The 22,502-nt window shown below is 41.2% G+C and overlaps 1 protein-coding gene across 1 annotated transcript; it reads right to left on the bottom strand.

The window, feature by feature from the left end:
* Positions 1–280: 280 nt before the first annotated feature.
* Positions 281–11,317, bottom strand: LOC134145296 (transmembrane 4 L6 family member 1-like). Its single transcript, XM_062584703.1, has 4 exons — positions 11,147–11,317; positions 6,867–6,932; positions 1,485–1,630; positions 281–692 (listed from the first exon to the last, which is right to left on the bottom strand). The coding sequence occupies exons 1-4, from the start codon at positions 11,315–11,317 to the stop codon at positions 281–283; spliced, it is 795 nt and encodes a 264-aa protein (XP_062440687.1).
* Positions 11,318–22,502: the final 11,185 nt, after the last annotated feature.

Here is a 22,502-nt window from a genome sequence, read left to right as displayed (position 1 = left end):
ATCTGAAAGGCAAAGAATGAAAGATGATTAATTAATAGGCCAGATGGGTATCAGACAAGATACTGCAGATATCTTGTTCAATGAAAATAAACAGTAAAGAAAGCAGCGGTGATAAATCAAACTGTACAAAGGTTTTCTGTTATTTTGGAAAATTACATTTTCTACTATTGTTAACTGTTAAAAAAAATCCCTCAAATTCATGTCTGTAATTTACAAATGCTGGGGCATCATTTATCCAAAAGGCTTCTTGAGTAGGAACACAGCCATGTAACTGAGTGTGTCAGTCCAGCATAGCACACTGCTCTTCTAAAACATCTGAGGACTGAATTGTCCCTGACCACCATGGCATGGAGAGAGGGCTGTGCGCAAATGCATGTGCTGCCTCAGCTCCCCAGATGAGTTCGTTCAGGGGTTGTGTAGATCTGCTCGACCATTTACCACTCTCAAACAGTCTGAAAAAGTGGTAAGAATGTAAGCACCCTGATACCTTTTGCTGCATACCAACCTTTCGTTTTCTCATGCATGTGCCGCATATGAAGCCAATAAGTCCATTGATGACTTGAATAAAACAAAGGACAACTTCAATCACACCGATTGCCAGGAGAATAGAGAAAAGGACAATATTCCAAAGGATGATGTTTGCAGGCTCTTTGCAAGTGCTCCATGTTGTCTGATTGAACAAATAATTGTCTCTGTGATAAAGTGACAGGCAATATATTAGAAAACAAAAATACGAAAAGGCTTTGACTTGCATGCCATTATAAAGAGGCTTTGCCTTTTCTGACATTACATTTTTGGAGCTCATTTGCATGATGTGAAGTAAGTCTCAGGTTCTACTATAACTGGTAAAAGCTGGTGATTCTCTTTAAGAATCCACTTTGCAACAGTGCAGCTGATGACTGGGGAGGAGAGCCAGACCTGCACTTTGCTGCGTAAACAAGAGCTCCCCTTACGTTCTATGACAGCATTAATTACTGAAGGGAAAGGTCCCTAATGGCTTGAAAATGGGTCTCCATATTCTCCATTTCTGCCATCGTATCTCAGCTCAGTCCATACATGGTTTCCAGCTCTGGCATGAAAAGAGTGGTTCCCAGTGCTAACTTTAAAGAGTTAGAGATGATTTTTGCTTTGCTCTTCAGAAGTTTCAGTTCAGTATGATTTTACAGACTGCTGTGACGTAGTTATCAAATAATTCCTTTGACTCTGATGGGAGTCACAGCTCACAACTCAGCAGTCTTTCAAAAGCGTGGTGCAACTTTCACAAAGGGTGTTGACAAGTACAATAGAGCAAACAGGCAACTGGACAAAAGATGAGCCCTTGGTCAAGATGACCGGCTGGAGCATGCTAGATCGGAGAAATGTGAATTCAAGCTTAACCAGGGTGGGGCATCTGTTCGCTTTGAAAAAATCCAAATTTTCTATAAAAAATGTGTGTAGGGAGGTTTCACAACATAAAGTTGGAAGAGTCCGTAAATCATACTCACTCCAGTGTGTCATTCCTGAAAGGGTAAATGTACTCTCCATCACCTGTGTTGCACAGAGGTCCACCAATCAGCCCCAGTGAGGAGATGACCACACAGTACACTCCTCCTGCAAATCCCAGCACAGCCAGAATCACGGACAGCAGCATCTGAAAGAGATGAAAATTAACCTTCAACATTATATTCACAGATGCACTGAGTAGGATGGAAGGTTTATGCTGAATGAGAAGGAAACTGATTTTTTTCTGTTTCCTACTACATGCAGAAATTAATAGCAGCAATATATTCATGGGGATAATAAGTAGTTGACTTCTGATTGGTGCAGCTGTCCTGGGAGTTGAAAGATTCCAACCTGTATCTGTTCTTCCATTAAAAGTGAGTAGGCACAGGGCTTACTCGGTTTCGTATTTAACTCATTAATTACAAAAAAAATCTCATGGGCCTTCTTGCAAAAAGCCGATATGAAGCCAACCCATCTTGGCTTGATGTGGTTTATATTTGGGTGCATTGGCATTTCCAGCTCTTCAGCCAATGGCACTTCTCTACCAACAGAAACCAAAAGGCAATCAATTACCGAACCAGGTGTGAAAGCAATAGAAAATGCATTAGTTGTTTCTGACAGTCGGTGAAGAACACAACAGAGCCTTTCAGTTGCTGCTTTCCTTTACTTTTCAACAGCACGAAATGATATTACCACTACTCATGCTAAGAAATCTAATTGTACTGAACGTGGCAACAAGCAAGCAGTGATTTTGAATTATAGATGATGTACCTACATGTCTCACATCGGCCACCCGCACAGACACTTCAGTTTTGCTCTTTTGGTGTAGTTTTCTTTCAATGGATAGGATGTATTTTGTTACTGCCTACATTTAGAAACAAGGTTTTTCAGCTTGGTGCTACCAGGGTTATACCTGGGAAAGGTTACCCACTAATCTTGTTCCTCCTTGCGATTGTGCACAACTCTGCCAAGAAGAAGTAACTTGTGGAAGAGACCTGGGCTAGAGGAGAGGCAGCACGGCTGCCTAGGAATCAGGGCATGGGGAGCTGGGGCAGAGACACATTTGAAGAAGCACATGAGAAACATTCCCATCCAGGGCTTGGGTTTGAAACCAACTACTTCAGGCCTTACATTTTTTCTGTTGCCAGCAAATATTGGTGAAATCTAACAGTCCAGAAAGAAGGTAGCAACCCTGCTGCATTACAGTGACAAATGGAAATATCCAGCATCCATGCTGGCTGTTTGAGACCTAGTCTTGAACAGGTCTATTCAACACCCTAACAAGTTTTAGCTGATGAATACAGTTTCCAACTTGCCAGCTGGATGAAATTACTGCCTTTTGTATACCCTTACATGTTACCAGTGTGCAAATTGACTCACTTTGTGTGTTCTTTCAGTTCTAAAGTAATACTTGAGTTAGAAGCTGCTGGGATTTCTCATGAGATTTATTTCATCATAAATGATTAATAATTCTGTCTTTTTTTTGCAAAGCTAGACACTCTTTCAGTCTTTATGTGCATGTTGGCTGAGTTGCCTCTTAACAGAGCTTCATTGTCAGCAAAATGTAGGTAATTCAGTATATTGTCCTGATCCATAGTGCCTGGGTTGTAACTGATGCACTGTCTCTCAAAATAAGATCACCAAAAGCAAGTGACTAATACTTTGAAACTCCTATCTATGCTGAACCAATCTCTCCCCATCTGTTTTCTCACTTACCTCAGTTGTGCATTCTGCAGCTTGATATAAGGATCTTAATTACACTGATGATTTCTTTTAGCACAACATAGCAGTACAGGGTGTCCCAAAGTCAATTATAATAGAAAAATTTAAGTGGTCTCCTAGTTTTGTGATAGTGGTTAGTACTAGTCAGTGTTATCTTTGATAATTATTCTTTAACACGTTTTTCTGATTTGAAAGCTATCGACTGTACAGTTAGCTTCATCTCACATATTTCCTTTACCATGCATATAATTGTACTGTAGCTTTTAGATTGCCTTTCCCAGTCATTTTCTAGACACACAATGGCATTTCTCCATTATTTTTACTTTTTGCAAACCTGGAGGCTTGCCTCATATTCTATGGAAATCCAACAATTTTATTGTCTCCTCACTTCAGCATTTCAGTATTTTCCATAGTTGCATCATCTTCATTTGTTCCTTAATTTTATTTTATTTTATTTTGATTGCTTCACTTGTGGCTTCAGTTGGAAATGAAGTCTAAGCTAGGATGCTTGAGTTTGTTGTAATCACCAGCTTCCCATGATGTTGACTTGTTCTGTACTGCTTGCGAAGTTTTTGCTGATCATTCTCTTTGATGATTCTCTTTTAATGTTTTCCCTGATTTATCCTTTATGCAATTGGTTTGTCTCTGTTGAGTTGATGAGGATGTTCAACATTCATTCTTGGAGCATTTGAACCAGCAGCTTCGGTTCAAAGAGTTAACAAGTTACTCTTGTCCCAGCTTGTACTGCTCTTCACTAGTCTTTCTTGCCCTAGTTCTTGTTTCATCAAGATCTTTTTCTTCCGTGTTTCTTTCTCTGGAGATGTTTTTGATGAATTAAAATCCTCTCTGGTTATCTAGATATCTTTGCTTACCTAGCTTTGCTTGTCTGGAAATCTGCTAAGGCTATTCTTGTTCTGCCACTAACTCTTAAGGAAGGCTTAGAAGGAAGTAGTAGAATACATTTGCTGATGTAATGACATAAGCTATACATTTATGGGGCTTTTTTCCGTATTGTACCTATGCAGTGGATGCTTTCTGATATGTACATGCTAAGCTGAAGGACATGAAGCTTTCTAAATCTGTTACTTTCCAAAATCATTACTCCATAATGTAAGAACAAGAAGGCATCTAGGGATGTTTGAAGGCAACAATTTAAAATGGATTAATGGAAAAAGTTACTCAATATGTACTGCATAATTAGAATGTAAAAAACCCATTGTGAACTGCACAACTCAATAAGATGAATAAAGGGATGAGAAATACTGTGATTGTTATTACTTTTATTGTTGATACTTTGGCAGCATGTAAAGGCTATGACGAAGTCTGGATCTATTAAATTAGGAATTGCACAAAATATAGCAGGATAGTCCCTACCCTGAGGAACATAGTTGTGTTCTGACTGAATAATAATTCTGATTAATATTGGTTCTTTAGTCTTGTTTCCAAACTCACCATGAAAACCAATGATGAGTGTTCTCTGTAAATCGAGTTTTTTATATTCAGGCTCTCAAAGCAGAAGGACAGCCAGACTAGTTTTTGGACCATGCTAACTCCTTAATAGTTCCAGTATGGGCTATTTCCCTGCCAGAAGGGTTGTGTGGGGGTGGGGCTGACAGATAAACCACCAAGAGCCTGGATCTGGCTTCAGGTCCATCTTAGATCCACCTTGCAAGGAGATCTGACACCCTTGGAAAACTGTTGCCATTGTGCATGTTTGAACCAGTTGCAGAGCTCTGGCTCTCCAGCGTCTGCTGGCTCACATCATACTCAGGCTTGGACTTACAGCTCATACAGTCAGGAAGGCTGAGCAACCCTGCTGTGGGTCTTTGCTCTGTTCCTCCAACTATCTGTCAAGTGAAGTTTCCCTGAGGTTTCTTCCTCTGAAGAAACACATTGACCTTCATATCTCCCTGCAAAACTCACCTCTTTTTCCATGCTCGGAAGTCACTCTTTCCCAGGGGCTGAGCATGCAGGACTATTGTTTTTAACACTGTTCACAGTTACTCACTCTTTGTTCATGCCTCCTTCTCATCTCTACATTGAACCACACTCTGTTTAAGCCATAGATGACTTTTAGAACTACACCCTTTCCACCCTGACCTTGAACAGCTCAAGGATGGAGGCCAGGAAGAAGAATAGCAGATGGCAGTTTACAGATGTAGGCTGCCAACCAGCAGCGTGCTATTGGCGGAGTCAGCAGATGGAGGAAGCCAGATATGGCAACCAATCCAATCTGTCTGGGGTAGTTTGACTCTTGGCTCAGATTTAAACTGCAAGGACCAGTGTAATATTTAGAGTTGAGATGGAGGACTGTGGAGGGAGACCCTAGACATTGCATTACAACCGAGTCTTGTTCAGCTGAATTTCCCCTTGTGACTTAGCCTATTCTGCAGAGCACGTGAGCATCCACAGTACTACACAGTACTGTGATTTTTGATCACGGTTTTCTGTATTACTCAAAATCAGGAGAAGCAGCTGGCTAAGGCTTTGGATGCAAGGCGTTGAGGCTCACATTCCAGCTCTGCAACAGGACTCCTTGACCATCTTTAGTAAATCCTCCCCGCTGTGCACGTCATGTTTGGTGAAACCACTGTCACAGCATGTCCCCTGTGATGTGCCTGTTGGCATGCTAACGAAGAATGTAATTTGGTATTATTAATAATGAATTAACTGAAGTCAAACAACTTTAAGAGGCAAAGATCTCATGGATCAAACTAAATATTAATTGAAAAGTACAGAAGAGAAATGCTTTATTGTATGGAATCTAGTTACAGACTGTTTCTGGGAAGTCTGCAGATTAGAAAAGCCTTCTAATTTGATTTATTCTTGTTAATGAGGATGGCCACATAGTAGGCTGTGCCCAGGGCTTGAAAATTAATTGAGATGTCTGTATAGCATGTTGCTTTATAATAGTCTTAATTATTAAGGGGAAAATTCTCTCTGGTCTTTGTTTGCATGACAGAGAGCCCAAATTGCATTTGCACCTCTTACGCACATAACCCTTGGGCAAATGTGTGCGATGGGTCAAAGCCTTCTGCAGGTTCAGTCTACAGAGCACCCGAGCCTGGGACCAGCTGCAGTAAGACGGTGCTTGCTCTCTGTGCCCGCTGAAGCAGCTCAGGCTTTTGGCACTCAGGGAGCTCAGTTTCAGCACCCCATGGTGGTGGCCAATGAGACAGCTGATGTACCTGTCCGTTCAAAGGTAAGGAAGAATGAATCGGTGGAAAACTGAATTGCCACAGAATGGTATGGAGAACACAGGACAAGATGAAAGCAGAAGAAATGGGCAGCCAGCTTGACTTCCTGCCCTCCTTGGGCAGGAAGACACTGGAACAGTGTTTTACTTTGTGGGGAGTAAAGTAAAGCAGCTTTGTCCCCTTCATCCTTCAGGACCATGGCTAAAGGAGCACGTATCTGTCCTGGCTATGTATAATTTCCCTTATATCAGTAGCTGCAATATTGTAACATTCCTGCTTGCTAACCGATTTCTTAGCCCGAGCCCAGGGACGCTGTAGATCAAGCTCTACTTCCGCATTTTCCTGACTTGGCTGTTGATGCTGGTGTAATGGTTTATCATTGTACGTTTCCACCTGCTAAGCAGCCATTTAAGAGCTATTGTGCAAACTCTATAGTGACGTTTCAACACATAAATATCCACTTACCCCGCATCTGTTAGCGCAACATCCTGCTCCGCCTGCTCCCAGCATCATAAATGCTGGTAACATAACCTGTAAGAAAAGCACAAGCCAAATTTGTATGCAATATTTTTAAATATTTTTTTAAGGTCTAGGAGCTGGGGCATCGTGTAACTCAAATCTAAATCACCTCCTGCTTCTTTGTGATTTATACAGACTTAGATGTTGGTGCTTGCAGAAAGAAGCAAGTTCGAGAGAAGTTTGGGATTACAGCTGGAGCTGGCTGGCAAATTTCTCATGTAATAATTCTGATTGTTGAAGCTATACTGCTGCTTATTCCCCCCCTCCAGAAACATATACGTTAATTTTGACAAAATGGAATTTCTGCTTGGACAAGATTTCCTCCTACTTCAGTGTAGCTAATAGATTTGCTGTTAGGGCTATGGAAGTGGGAGGCCAACTTTCATGTCTCTATTCTGGTCTGGAATTTGAATCTTAGTCTTCCACTTGCTACATGAGTGCCCTAAACGCTGCAGTGTAAGTTCAGACTCTTCTCCTGGCCATAGCAGGTCAGCTCTGATAGAAGAGCTCAAAATACCCTCTCTGTAGGAAGCAGGCTAGTTATCAGGACGCTGGGGCTTGGAGATTGCCATTCAAATGTCTTGTTTGAATAAGGCATAGTAAAGGCTTGAGCCTTAGCTGTGTTCCTATGTCTCAGCTGAGTATTTTAATCATTGAGATATTGCCTACTCTGGAATGGTATTTTTGTATTCTATGGAAAAAAAATAAAGTTTTGATTTCATCATCATACTGAATGGAAATATTTTTTTTTCTGAAATAGTGTAAATTTCCATGAGACAAAGAAAACCTTTCCCACTCAACTCTCACTTTAACAGACTCTAAAGAAGTTTAATGAACTACTGGAATAAGAATTGTTTATAAACATCCTGCTCCAGATTAGAATTTGAAAATTAAACTTTCTGAAACATACCCGATTTCAGTCTTTTGTGATAAACTTCTGGAAAACCTACAAAACGGTGCTCACTCAACAGCGAATTCTCAATTCACATCAGTTTTCACCATGGTAATTTGCAGGTGGAGCTGGACTGAAATAATGGAGTCAGCAATCTTCTGTGTCTTAGGATATAACGTCACCCCACACAGCCGTGCTGGAGTGGAAAGACTGCATTTAGTTTCATAGCTATAGGGAAAGAAAGATTTTCTGGGTCTAGCCACGCAGCCAGGGCAGTTCTGCTGCTTTGCTTCTGTCTACCCCTGTTTGTGTAAACAACATCTAGACATCTCACGGAGCAACACAAGAAAAAAGTGACAAAGTAGCAAATGATCCCTATACAGTTAAGGAAAGAAGAAGGGGGGGGAAGAAAAAGAAAAAGAAAAAGAAAAAGAAAAAAAGAAAAAGAAAAAGAAAAAGAAAAAGAAAAAGAAAAAGAAAAAGAAAAAGAAAAAGAAAAAGAAAAAGAAAAAGAAAAAGAAAAGGAAAAGGAAAAGGAAAAGGAAAAGGAAAAGAAAAGGAAAAGGAAAAAGGAAAAGGAAAAGAAAAAGAAAAAGAAAGAAAAAGAAAAAGAAAAAGAAAAAGGCAGGTATAATGCTCTGCTATTAACAGAGTTTGTAAAAACAGCCTGACTAGGTTTTGGAGAGATGGACTTTTAGGGCAGGATGAACAGGATGTCCATGACGAATGAAGCACAGGGAATGTACGTTGTACATGTACAATATGACTATCCATGTCAAACTGTGTAGAACAGTGTTAGGAAAACTGTTTGGATTTTCAGATCCCTAAACATTTTCCAGTGGATCTGCTCTTCTTAGTTACCTTTCATGCATGCATGCATGCATGGCCATGCTTAGGAGCAGCTTCTGAAGTCCTCAGTGGTCCCTGGACCATGCTTAGAGGACAGCAGATCTGGAATACTGGGCTTAAAAAGGCATTCTTCTTCCTGGAAAGAAGTCAATTCTTAAATATTCTTAGGTGGTCGACAAGGCAGCCTCAGCCCAGAGTCACTGCCTAGCGCTCAGAATGAGAGCTAATGCCCATCAAATCAACACTCCCTTTCCTCCAGGGCCATTTTTCTTCCTTGGAGATTTCCTGCCTAAGCAGCGAGCACTTTTCTTCCATTTATTAGCCTGGCTTGGGATGAAGGATTTGCTTGGCAGCTTTCTTTTTTTTACTGTGCCCAGTTATAAATGACTACTTTTTGGTACTGGAATGAGAATTTGCTTGATTTGGTTGTTGTCAGTAAAATGAGGACGTGTGGCTCATACAGGCATTTCCCAGGATTTTCCACCAGGAAAGACATTACTCTGACACATGGAGCAGCCTTCCTCTCTTTACACTCTGAATTTCTGCAGTAAGCAAACTGAGAATTTTCAAATTATATAAAATTACACTAGAAAAGCAGTGGAGGAGGAGGAGGAAAGAGCAGGGCCAGCTGCACAGCTTAAGGCTGCTCTGCTAACTGAGGTATCAGTCTACTGGTTCAGCTCCTACTTTGAGGCAGATTTTCTGGATGACAGAGCAAAGCAAGGATGTTTGATATGAAGTTTCCCTCAGTCCTGGCTCCGGGGGGCTTCCTTGTTTGCAGGAAAGGTGCTAAAGTCAAATGACCTGCTGCAATGACTTTCTCTTCTAGCCCTGACTTTCCCTGGAGAAGTACCTGGGTGCACAGGGAATGGGCTGAAGCCCAGTCTGTCCTTGCTGGGGAGTCAGGATATGGCCTGAGCTCAGGATGGGGACAGGACTTCTCAGTATGCTGTGGAGCACTCCTCACCCCTGGGTTATTTCTCTGCCAGTCTTCATTTCCTCCACCCTGGAAAATGGAGCTGATGCTTCTTTCCTTCCCCCTGCTCTTCACCTGTGGGCATCTGTCATGCTGTTTTCTGCAAAACAACAGCACTCAACAGCATTGTTTGTGTAATTATTGTAATCAATAGTTACTCCCTAGTGCTGCCATCTGTGTTTTGAAGATCAATGTAAATTTTTCCTCCCCTCTCACTTGCTGTTCTCATTTTTGATGTACACAGCACTGGCCACTGGCAACCCTTAAAAGAAGTCATGTTCTGAATGAGCCTATGATGCTCTTGTGCTTAACATCTGTCTTTCCTTTCATGGAAAGCCAATGACTCCTGGGCTTGCAGTGATATGATTTTTCCACAGGTGCCTCATGTAGTTCCACTTCTTCTTTGAGGCTTCCTCCATACACTCATGCTTACGTTAAAGCTCAGCATGAGTAATAGGCCCAAGCGTTAGCTAAAAGAAGACAAGCTTCTGGTGGTGAAAAATTTATTGAATGATCTTATATAATGTTTCTGCTTTGGGAAATACAAGTCTGAACCACGTCCATTGTTAGTTTTCCTACAGACAAAAGCAATAACTGCATCAGAGTCTGACTGAGAGTGAGTTTTTTTTTTTTTTTTTTTTTTTTTTTTTTTTTTTTGTAAAATAGTTGTTCTTAAGCGTTCAGTTAATTGACATGCAGGTAGCCACCTTAGTGCCAATTTACCATCTGTCTAGGCTGTATTACAGCCATTATTTATCATATGCAGCTGGCCGTGTTACTTTTGCTTGGCTTTTTATCTGCACTTGGTTTGGATGTTTGAAAGAGCGTAAAGGGAGAAGTCTTTCTAATGAATTAGGAAAATCAGTGTTCCAGAACATATTCCATTCTGGTTATGGATAGTCACATAAAAATAATCCTTCCTGGACAGTGGAATAGAACTGGTTACAGAACAGTAAATAAAACCCAAATCAAATCCAAAATGATGTGAACACAGAGGAACACAGGCAGCATTTGGGATTTAAGCCATTTGCAACTCCATATTCATTGACTGTTGGTTGTTTTTAATGAACAGCTGCTGAAACAAGTTTCAGCTTTATCTTTTGTGCTCTTTGTGAAATATATGAGAATAAAATCAGTTAGAGGAGTAGCAAGGGAGATCTAGCAGTAGTGAAAGCTCACCACCTCAAGCTGAACTTGGGACTTCAGCTCTGCTTTGACTCACTAAGACTTGAGTACCCAAATTACTCTTCTCCACACTGAAAAGCCAGCCTGACTGCTTCTCTCTGACTTGCAGTCCTGGCATTCATTTTCAGAAATAGATTGTATTCTTGTGATTAAGGACTTGAATGGTCATGAATGCCCTTTCTTAGTCCTATATACTACCTTCCAGTTAAGGTATTCCAAAACTTATGCAAAGCCATTGCTATGATTTTTTGCTAAATTAAAGGAGGTTTTCCTAGCCCTTAGTGTTAACAAACACAAGCAACAAGAACAACACTTCTGTCTTACCAGTATCCCAGCTCCCAAAATGCCATGGAAAAACCAGACCAGGTCAGTTATCTCACTCAGCTGCAGAACTTGTCCGTTGGGGAAGTACAGGAGAAGATTGGAGACTATAGCACATGTAGCCAGTGGGAACAGGGTGATCCCAATGCACTTTGAACACTTTGCTGTGCACATGATGGCTCACTGTTGAGAAAAGACATAAGAAGGTTTGGGTTGCTGCAACACATGAGGCATGAGATTTCAGCAGTTTTCTTCTTTAATGAAAGAACTTGTTTTTTAAGCAAGAAATGTTCCAGTTAAGACTTACATAGATAATATTCTTCTACAGAGCCTGTTCCCTCCAGAGCCTTTACTTAAAATGAAATTATTAAAAATTGGATTATTTAATTGGATTTATTTTAAATTGTCAGGAGTAAATGTGTTGGTATGGAACAAGCTGATAGTTTTATTTCAATTGTTAATGGACAATTAATTGTTAATTGACAATTGTTAATTGTCTCTGCCATTTGGAGGATCACTGTGGCTGCACAAACTGATACATAGGCTGGCAGACTTCATGGTAGGGCTAAAGCCTAGGTAGACAGGGAGGTGAATGTTCCAGGTTGTCTGGAATGACTGTTTTGGGAAGCTGATTTGAAATCTCCACCACTGAAGGTGTTTAACAGCAGCAACCGTCTGTCAGGAGTGCTCTAGAAAGAGTCAGTCCTGCTTTGGGAGCAGGGCAGGCTGGAGTGCCTCTTCTGGTCCCTTACCAGCTGCATTTGCCCTGCTTCAGTTGAGGTCATATTGCCAGCAAGAACTGAAGCAGCTTTCATTGCTGTTTTCTGTGCTGTGCCAATCCTGTAGATAGGAGTAAATAAGACTGCGAGTTGTGAGACTGTTTATCATCCATGCTAAAGTATCCCAAAGAGTGGAAACATGGTTAATCTTGTGGCTATTTGTTAAGGATAGGTCATTGCTGGGACTCACTGAGTCACAGAGCCATTCCACCTCCTTTTCAGAGATCTGGCATAATGGGAAAAACAGCAGCTTTTTATGTCACAGTGGTTGGGTTTTTCTTTTGAAATCAAGGAATCAGAGACTTTGGCTGGAGGAGATCTCTGCATGTCGCCAGTCCAACTTCCTGCTGAAAACAGGCCAACCACCAACACCAGGTCACTGCATCAGCCATGGTTTTGTGTAGCTGAGCCTTAAAAGCCCTCAAGGATATAAATACTATCACTTCTCAGGGTCACCTAATGCTGGGCTGCCCTAACCCCTTGGTGAAGAAGTCTTTCCTAATGTCCAACCTGAACCTCCAAAGCTGTGAATGTAACTGTTGCTCCTTGTTATATCTTATGCCAGTACAGAGGAGAATTTTGCTCCATCACCTTTGTCACTTCTCTTCCAATTTGGTGCAGGCTGCTATGAGATCCCCCTTCACCAGACTGAGCAATCCCAGCTCACAGAGTATCCACATTGCCAGAGGAGAAAAGGCTGGTCAATGCAAAAGTGGAGCCACAAATATTTCTCCACAAAAGATTAAAAATTTCAGACTCTTGGTACTGAGATTCTTGAGCTTTCACCTTGGCATTAACTTTATAGCACAAACTGATCACAGCTTCTTTATTATCAGTTTTATCACAACTTCACTCCAGCTGGAGGCTTGCATTGCATAAAAATACAAAATATCAACTGCAGGTTTCCATCCTCAAAGAAAACTGACACTTTGTGGCAAAGATGACTTTGCTCTCCTACCCACAGGCTGCAAAATGTAAAAAAAGGAAGGCGAACAACGTGCACACCTGTGTTATACCCGCACACACGCTCCCATGCATGCACGCACACCTTCGCTTGCTACATACAAGTAGTTTTTGTGGTAACGAAGGCAGTAAACACTGAAATACCTGTCAATTTACTCATGTGCATTGGCTAATCTTGAAATTTTGAGGCAGATATTGGTGTTGAGAAGGTATTAAGCAGGCTAGGAGTAGCCAAAATAATCCAGCATGGGTTCCCCAAGCATAAAGGCTCAAGAGAAAGATGGTATGAAGATATTTGAGAAAGCCAGAGAGAGGCTGCAACCGGCTACGCTGGTAGCATGAGGACAACAAAATGGTGAGGAAAGGCATGAAGACAGGCCAGTGTCCTCAGACCTGTGCAACTGAGAGGGAAAACTGAAAGATTTAAAGGGATGCTGTATATTGCTGTGAGGTAGCTGAGGTTGCCAGGGACTTCTTCTGAGCCTGCATTTCTGCAGAGAAAAATTTGCATTGTCTTCTGCTGCTACAAATTTAATAAGAGCATGGTGCTTATACGCCTTATCCTCTGAGCACTTTACAATCAATTATATATTGCAATTCAGTTTTAAAACAAGTTAGCTGGGATTAAACTATTTCAAAAAGGTGATTTTAACATAGGTATGTCTTGTTTTATGGTTAGTACCTTATGTTTGTATGTTGCTCAAAAATGGACAGGGCATTTTGTAAGCATCTAGAAAAAAAAAAGCTTCGGGTCAAAAAGATACAAATCTAAGTAGCCTGACAATGTGAAAATGAAGGATGAAGTGGGGAGGGGATGGAGGGAAATGGAAAGAACACATATTTTACATGTCTTCCTTCCAAATGGTCAAAGCATTTGCACTTTGGAGCAAAGCATTTTTATACTGATTTTTGTCCGCCCAGCCTCACCTATTTCCCTCACAGAGAGAAGCAAAAAAAAAAAAAAAAAAAAAAAAAAAAAAAAAAAGAAAGGCACAACCTCACCTCCTTCTATAAAAGTGAGATCTTATAGATAAGTTACAAATTCTCTTCTGCAACTTTCATGTATAGCCAGAGGGCTTAATTCTTACCTGGTGCAAAGGAATACAGCGCTGATTTGACTGGAAGAGCACTGATCTGCACCGGTGGAGAATCTGGCCCGTTTTCTCTTACCTATCTCAATATCGCTTCAAATTGCAAGGAGAATTTACCTCAACATCAACCACTAGATCTAATGAGAGCCTCTACCACCAAAATCAACACAACTCTGCTATCTGTTTACATCAGAGGATCTGATCATGTTATTACAGCTTAGGAAAACATTCCAGGTTACCAGAAGCACTCAAAATGCTGTGTAACTTCAGCAGGCAAAGCTGAATTTAAACAGGGCATCTAGAGCAAGCTTCTAATCTTTCACTAGCATCTTAGAAAGTTTTGTTTTGTAATGCTGAGAGAAGTAAGTAAATAACTTTGCTTACCTTCTACACGGGGCTAAAATGGCCTCCTGGCTTCAGAGTTTCCCACAGCTGGCTTCAAGCTTTTTATTTCCCCTTTCCTTGAATGTGCCAGTTGGAGAGAGGTACAAAAATGTTCTCAAGCAATGGATTTTATTACGCAAGCAGTTGTTTCTCTCCAGCGAATGAGGAAATACCCCAAATCATCACTGGTTGGCCAGTGCGAGGGTTGCGTGTCACCCTGCGTTATTGATTTTTTTAAGGCAGTGTTCCAGTGGTCAATGCCTCAGCCCCGCAGGACACAAAGATTGGATCAGCGGAGTCCTTTTTACTGCCTCCACCATTTCAGTTATGCACAATTTCACAGGACAGCAGAGGTGAGCAATGGCAGGAGTGCAAGTGTGCAAACGGGACCACCGTGTACTTGCAGAAAATGAGACCGAGGCACGAGACAGGGGAATAGCAAAGCAAGGCAGATGGTGTGAAGTTGCCTTCTGCAAGGTGGGTTTTTGGCTGTTAAAATCCCGCCCCAGCTTTGCTCCAAAGTGCACCGCCTTCAGCCCGTATGGGAGGCTGGGAGCATGGCTCTGGGCTCCATGAGCAAGAGCCCACAGGCTGGTGATACTCTTGCAGTGGGGAAATGGATCCTGCTCCCTGACGAAACCACCATAGCCGTTAGGCCAGAAACACAGGTTCTCTGCCACTTTTGGATGACTTGTTAGATGCAAAAGCACTGGAAAGAGCTGTCCCTCAATACTAGCAGCTCTCTGCTCCTGGGCTATTATAGAAAATCCTTTCAGTGAATTGAGCAGAGTAGACATTAGGGGTGTGAGGGCAGGAGCGCTGTGTCAGAAGGGTGGATAAGGGCTTATAGGAGGATCTGCAAGATCAGTGGGGGGGGTCCAAGTAGGGGTCGTGGCAGACAGTATGTCAGAAGTTGGTGACTTGCTTGTGAGAGAGAACAAACATGCATACAAGTGTATATAGTGTCGGGTGTGAGAGCATGTGGAGTGATGCACCTGACCTGGAGTGAGTGACAGGTGGGGAGGTGAAGGAAAGAAACTTCCAATAAAGGCAGAGAAAGAAAGAGGAAGAAGGATGGAAGGGCTTTAGAAGGGGAGAGGTGTGACTAATTGAGACAGCAAGGCCAGAAATGCTCTATTCCAATGAGCAGAGTAAGAATACAGACAGGAAACTGCATATTTGCTTTGGGAAAAAAAGAGTAGAGAGGTAGAAGGGAACAAGAGGCCTTATAGAAACATGAGCGATGGACAAATAAATGAAAAACACAGTGAAAACTATGAAGAAATTTTAAAATTTTACTGGGAAAAGACACATATCAAGGAAAGAGGGATGCAGCAAGAGACTTTCTGTTGTAGAAAATGTGATGATAATAACAGTCAAAATACATGCAAGCGTGTTAAAACATTTAAAAGCGTATGTAACCCTGCAGGTTAGATCAGGCCCCACTCAGACTGGGAATATCCTGAGATCTCTCTCTTTGATTAAAAACATTTCCCCTCTGGTGATCACACAGCAATCAATGCTACTGCTGTTTGATCATCCCTTATCCCTTGCTCTTTTTTCATGGTCCACAGAGCCATATACAGCCACTTGACAACATGCTGGTGATGCAAGGTATTTGCATCATTATGTATGTTTGATGGAGATACCTATCACGTTGAATAAATCTGCTAATTAGATAGTGTTCCCTAATAACAGAGTGCTGAGCTGGGATTCAGGTGCTGTGGACTCTGTTCTTGACTCCATCACTGACCGACATGGTGACTTGAAGTGAACAGCACCTCCAGTTACCTTGTGCTCTTCATCCTTAAGAGGGAGGGATGACTTGCTCATAGAAACGTTAGAGCTCAATGAAAAGGGGCATGTGAATGAAAGCAAAGATTCAAAATATTCTAATTGCTTTCGATTTTCTGCAGCCTTTTCTCGCCTTTGGAGAAGATTTCTAATTACCGAAGACCGATCCTGTAGGGTGGAACTCATCTCACATGACTTCAGATGTCTATAAGGGAAATATCAGCTTAGACTGACTTTATAGCTATGGAGAGAAATGGGCACTTATAAGGAGCAATCATCTGACCTAATTCAGGAGCTACTTTAGGGTTGCAATGAGGCATTAACTGTACTGCAGTCTAATGTTAGTCTAGATATTGATGTGGGCATCTACAGTCAGGTGAGCATCATCCATGAGGACTGCAAGCATAATAGGACAGCTGCAAAAGTACGTGGTCAAAGCCTAGGACTTCAGACCCCAGATATTGACTACTTAATACCACAAATATCTGAGGATGCAAGGAAGGATGTTTATTCTCATCACTGACTCACAGTCAGTAAAAGTCTTAAAAAGCTCATAGAGTGATCTCAGGCAGACAAACTTCGTTACAGTAAAAACAAGGAGGGAAACTGAGCTGAATCTACTGAAGTCAAGGTCCTAAACTTCTATTGATGTCAGTGGCAACAGCATTTCCTCACGCTTGTTTTACCGGGTGGTCCTTAAACACCAAGGAAAAGGAACAAAGAACTAATAGGAAAGGTGAGGTTGCACGTAACTCCCAGATAATCTTCAGGGAGGCAAACAGACAAGATCTTATGGCAACTACTGCCTATTTAAAGATTTTATAGTATTAAATCTAGTTAAAAGTCAGAGAGTCAGCAATCTGTTCATAGCTAGGAGAACTGTGGGTGGGGGTGGTTGCAAGCCTTTGTAAAGTGTTAAGAAGCAAATAAAGAAACTTCATAATGATACTGAACACGGACTTCTCTCTAAGTTTCATATTCTTGTTACTTTGAGTTTTTTCACAGAATCACAGAATGTTTGGGGTCAGAAGGGACGTCTGGAGATCATCTAGTCCAACTCCTAGCTCAAGCAAGGTCATCTAGAACAGTTTGCCTGGGACCACGGTCAGCTGAGTTTTGAATATCTTCGAGGATGGAGACTCCACAACCTCTATGGGCAGCCTATTCCAGCTGTTTGGCCACCCTCATAGTGAAGTGTTTTCTCAGGTTCAGATGAAGTTTCCTCTGTATTAGTTTGTGCCATTGCCTCTGGTCCTGTCACGGGGCACCACTGAGAAGAGTCTGGCTCTGTCTTCTTTACACCCTCCTATCTAACGTTTATACATATTGGTAAGATCCCCCTTGAGCCTTCTCTTCTCCAAGCTAAGTAATCCCAGCTCGCAACTCTTAATAGACTTACTTCATAGTTTCGCTAAGCTACAACCTCTTCTATCCTCCACATAGCTAAAACTCTCAATCAGACTCAGCATCCTCGATTTTGATTCAGTTTTTCTCTGATTTTGCCCTGTTCATAGTTAACAAAGGCGGTATGCAAAGCATTTCTTATCTTTGTGGTTTCTCATTTGAACTGTATTCTCAGCTCTATACATTCCCTTTCTGACACTTTTTATTTCTCCTTTTCACCTTTCAAAGCATATCCCATTCTACCCTATATTATCTATCATTTATCATTTAGTATTAAGAACCTAGACCTGATCACATCTCCTAATTTCCAAACCTTTCAGTGTCACTCTCCGCTAAATGCTTAATATCTTTTCAAACAAGTGCACAATGATGAAAACTAACACTAGAGTTTTGTGCTTTTCAATCTGTTGCTTTTTGTTCTATTACATAGGTTTTTAAACTGTTTGAGAAAAGCTCAGAGTTTTTGTCTGTTTGAACAACACTTCACACTAGAGGCCTTAACCTGTGATTAGGGCTTCTAGCCATTACAGAAAAATAAAAATACTAATAAGCTGTATTAAACACAATTTTGTCTTACTGTTTCAAAAATACTTTTAGATTTGCTGATTGCTGAGTAGGATCTATTCTCAGTCTGTGATGAAAATTGAAGCAAGTTTTTTTGCAAAGAGCAAGAGGCTTCAGTACTTGTAAGAATTAATGTGATTTCACTGTACTGTAAAATTAAGACCAGAAGAAGAGCTTATTTCTCATTCCAGAAAGGAATAATTTCATTCTGAAATGCAGATTTCTGAATGCCAGCAAGACACGCCAGGATTTTGCACCACTGTTGTGGGCCTGAAGTACTGATTAAAGAAGGAACGTCCAAAAGAAGAGCACTGTAAAAATTCTCAGATACATCAGAGAACTTGAAATTCCTTTTTGACAGGTACCAGAAATACTTTCCTCACTGACTAGTCTGAGGCCAAAGTGGCATTAATATTAAGGAAAAAAATGATTATTTCACTTTTTTTTTTTTTTTTTTTACTAAATCATCATAATTTTACTCTTTTTTTGAAGGACAACAAGCTTCAATTTCTTTTTAAAACTCTTTAAAACAAATAAAAAAGCCTAGTTTGGAATATAGAAAATCTTTAATATATATTTTTTGTTCCTTTTCTATCCTTCCTTATGATCTGCAAGAGAAAGGAGTTAAAAATGTAGGAGCAGGCCCAGTTTATGCAAGCTGAAAATCCTTCTCTTGAAATGAGAATATCAGAGCAGAACAAAAGCAGAGTAGAGGCAAGTTGCTTTAATACACAAATTGAAAGTCTATACTAACTGCCAGAATCTTCAGGGTTATTGTTACCTAGTTTTCTGAAGTGATAGGATAGCCCTAAAGAAAAAGAAAAAGAAAAAGAAAAAGAAAAGGAAAGGAAAGGAAAGGAAAGGAAAGGAAAGGAAAGGCCCTAAAATGGTTAAAAAAACTCTGAATTTTCTCTGTGAAGTGTTTAGTAGCCAAACTGAGTGTATATGTTTGTGTACATCTGTTTTTTTCCCTTCAATATTGATTTTGAAGGCAACGAAAGCATTTTGTGTTCCACTGATCAATATCTCCTGATTATATTGATTTACTGAGCTTATTTCATCAGCTCTGATCCTCCTTTTATTTCTCTCTTTTAGCCATAAACTGTTTATTAATTTTCCTATTACTCGTAGTGGCATAGGTACTGAGAGAGAAAATATGAGTGTGTGAAAAATCCTATATTTCATGTTAGGAATGAAAACAATTCTAACCCTACTATTTCCCTGGATGGTGCAATGTGCGATTTAGAAATTAGAGAATTACAGCACCGTTCAGGTTGCTGAAGGGCATATATGACTGCCCACTTATTCAGTTAATAGATCTGCTCCCTTTGGAGAGCAGCTGTAGCACACTAACTAGCATAGGCTCTTTTTGGTGCTGGTGCGCTGCATAGAGAGGAGCTGGTCAGTTCCTCCCTTACTTATACTAGGATAAATCTTAAGTGGTTCCTCTGAAGTCAAAGTATGATTCCATTATACATCCAGAACAGTGATAGTGCACTCAATTCAATTTATTCCACTTTGGCACTGTAAATAAGTAATAAACTGGAGTTGCCAGCGACTCCGTAAGTGCAGGGACACCCCCCATTTGCACAGCCAACCCTCTGCAGAAGCACTGCCATGTGCTGGGGCTGGAGGGGCCCCGTAAGCTCTACCCACCAGCCAACTTGCTGCTCACTTGTATGAACAGGTATTCATCTGATTTATCACAAATCTTATTTCATTTCATTACTGGGATGTTTTGTACAGGGACAGCACTGTGCTAGCACCCCTGTTTTCTGAAATACCAATGAACTATGACCTGTGGCCAAGGGCTATTTCTGCTCCTAACAGAGAATAACAACGTCACTATCCAATATTAAGATAATTAGAGCTTTGCGCTTCATTTTACTGGCTTTGTGCAATAGCCTTTTCTGGTTTTGGCTCTAAGGCTTTTGTTATCCATGTGCTTCATTTTGTCACTGGGTTTTGTCCTCCCAACTATCTGCTCAAGGTGCAGGTGAATTAAGAGCTAAAAGCAGTATCCACTGGAAAATGCCCCTATTTACCTGACTAAATGGGAGAACTGCTAATTCTTCTGGTGATTCAAACACCTTCCTGTCTTCCTAACTTCTGCAACACCCAGTTTCTCCCACTCTTCATGACTCCCTTCAATCATGAAGAGTGAATATTAAGAATATTCCAAATAAATGTTTTTTTTTTATTAAAAATTGTTGATTGCTTTTGTTGGAGACATTTGACGTTTCCAGGAGGAAGGGCTTCTGCAGTGCAGGGTGGTGTTTCTGCTCAAACTGAGAGGAACACCTGGCTTGGCCAAGTAGCCTATGGTTCACTCAGAGAAATTAAAAAATCCAGTGCAAACCCCTAGGCTGAGGCACCGGGAGCAGCGACTCCAACCAAAATGAAAGAGGAGGACAACAGTCTAGAGGTTAAGAGTGATCATTAAATGTTTTGTTGTTCTGATAGGGACTATCTTGTCTTTCACTCTCTGTGTCTGGTTTTCTGTGGAAAAAAATGCAAATCAGTATCTGTTGTGGCGTTGTAGCTGTATTGTTTCACATGTACGTAAGAGGCCAAGCCAAAATTACTGCTTACTAGTATACATATTACTACTTACTTCATTAGTATCAGACAAACTGAAAAAATCAGGTGAACTTTTGGAAATAAGGCTAGTCTTCAAATCCAGATGTCTGTCTATTTTTCCCAGATCATTTTGGCTTGTTTAAGAAAAAACAGAACTTCCCGCTGCTGGTCCTGAAATTGTTGATTTGACCTCATCATGAGACAGAAGAATATTTTAAGTCTCAACATACCATACACAGCAGAAGGGCTCAGGATGATTCCCCCCAAAATGGGAAGTTCCTTTAGACATTTCTTAGTACCACCTGGATTTCTCAAATCAATGCTCCATTCGCAGAGACAAATATATCATACAATTTTCAAATAAATTAAATAATCTTTATTTTCAAACTAGTAATTTCACTTTTCTGTTCCTACATCCACTGAAAGGGAGGCTTTTTTTATTGGGGGTTGAGGGAGGAGTTGAGGAAGGTGGACAGATACCCACAGGCATTTTTGTTTGTTGTCTAAAACTAGGTGCCAAAAGGAGACATAATTAAAGGTCCCTTCTGAAAACATGTGGCTTGTCTGTCTCCTCTTACCCATATATCAGACAGGGATAATAACACAGTGCTGCCGCAGCTCACGGGCAGTTGCGCTGCCGTTTGCCCTGGGCTCTATGGCTGTGTTGTCAGTGGTGGTACCATGCTACCAGAGGGTTTGGCCTTTGGTCCCTGCAGGAGAGCTGGTTCGAGTCAACAGCCTGCATAAGGGAGACATCAAAAAGCTGATCTTAAAAAAAGATGAACAACACTGCTTTCATTCCTCTGTGGTGTGACCTATTCTTTTCACATTAGGGTGTAGGCCAATTTGAGCCAAGGACAGGACGTGCATTAACTTTGCGATGACAGCAAGTTTCCAGAGGCCTGGGAGAAAGGGAAAAATCAGGGGAAGCATTAAAAGGGAAGATACTGGGTGGAGACAGGATCGTAAAAGAGCACTAGGAGAGAGCTGAGCCCACGCACACATTAAAGAAATAGAAACCTGGAGGGCCTTCTGTACGCACATCTCACCCTGCGTGCCTCTGGGGTTAGCGGTGAGATTTTCCCTGGCAGATGGCACGGCAGCAGGAAACACATCGTCTCTGGCCATTGGAGGGAGCTTGGTGTAAGTGCCAGGAAGGATGTGCCAGCCTGGAGAGCTGAAGTGGTGCATGGAGGACAGCTGGTCCAGCTTTTCTGACCTGTTTTTGACACACTGGTCATGCTTGCATCAGTACTGTGGTAGTTATTATGAAATAAAGATGCACTTGCCTCTGACTAGGCAAAAGAACTGTTGGCTTTTCCTTTTAAGGATTTATTTTTTTAGAGGCTGGTATTTCTTTAACAGTAGTTTAGTAGTTTTATAGCAGATCATATATGTGATAGCTTGCATCAGGCATCTTCCTTTGTATTGTATGATAAATTCACCAAAATATGCAGTTGAAGTTGTCCCAAACCAAATCACCAACTTACATTAATAAACTGGATGCTTCTACTTGGGAAAAAAAAAGAAAGAAAATCATTTATATTCATACTGCAGTCAGAGGAAGTGTGACACCAGATAGTTTAGTGGCTACTGAATTCACCTTGGAGGTGGAGGATTCAGCTACAGTCCCCTTCCACAGATGGGCTGAAGCAGTCTCTGAGGGAGGCATGGGAGGCAGACGTCCCTCCTCACCATGAGCTGCCTGAGCATTGAGCTATCCCACTATCCCCACCCCAGGGTTTGCCTCCATGACATTTTGCATGCCAAAGGAAAGGTGGGATGGCTTGGATCTGCCAC

Source organism: Rhea pennata, chromosome 1 (assembly GCF_028389875.1).
Source record: "Rhea pennata isolate bPtePen1 chromosome 1, bPtePen1.pri, whole genome shotgun sequence".
In the NCBI taxonomy this organism is placed as follows: Eukaryota; Metazoa; Chordata; class Aves; order Rheiformes; family Rheidae; genus Rhea; species Rhea pennata.
The sequence above is the reverse complement of the archived record's forward strand: the minus strand, read 5'-3'. Positions and strand labels throughout refer to the sequence as shown.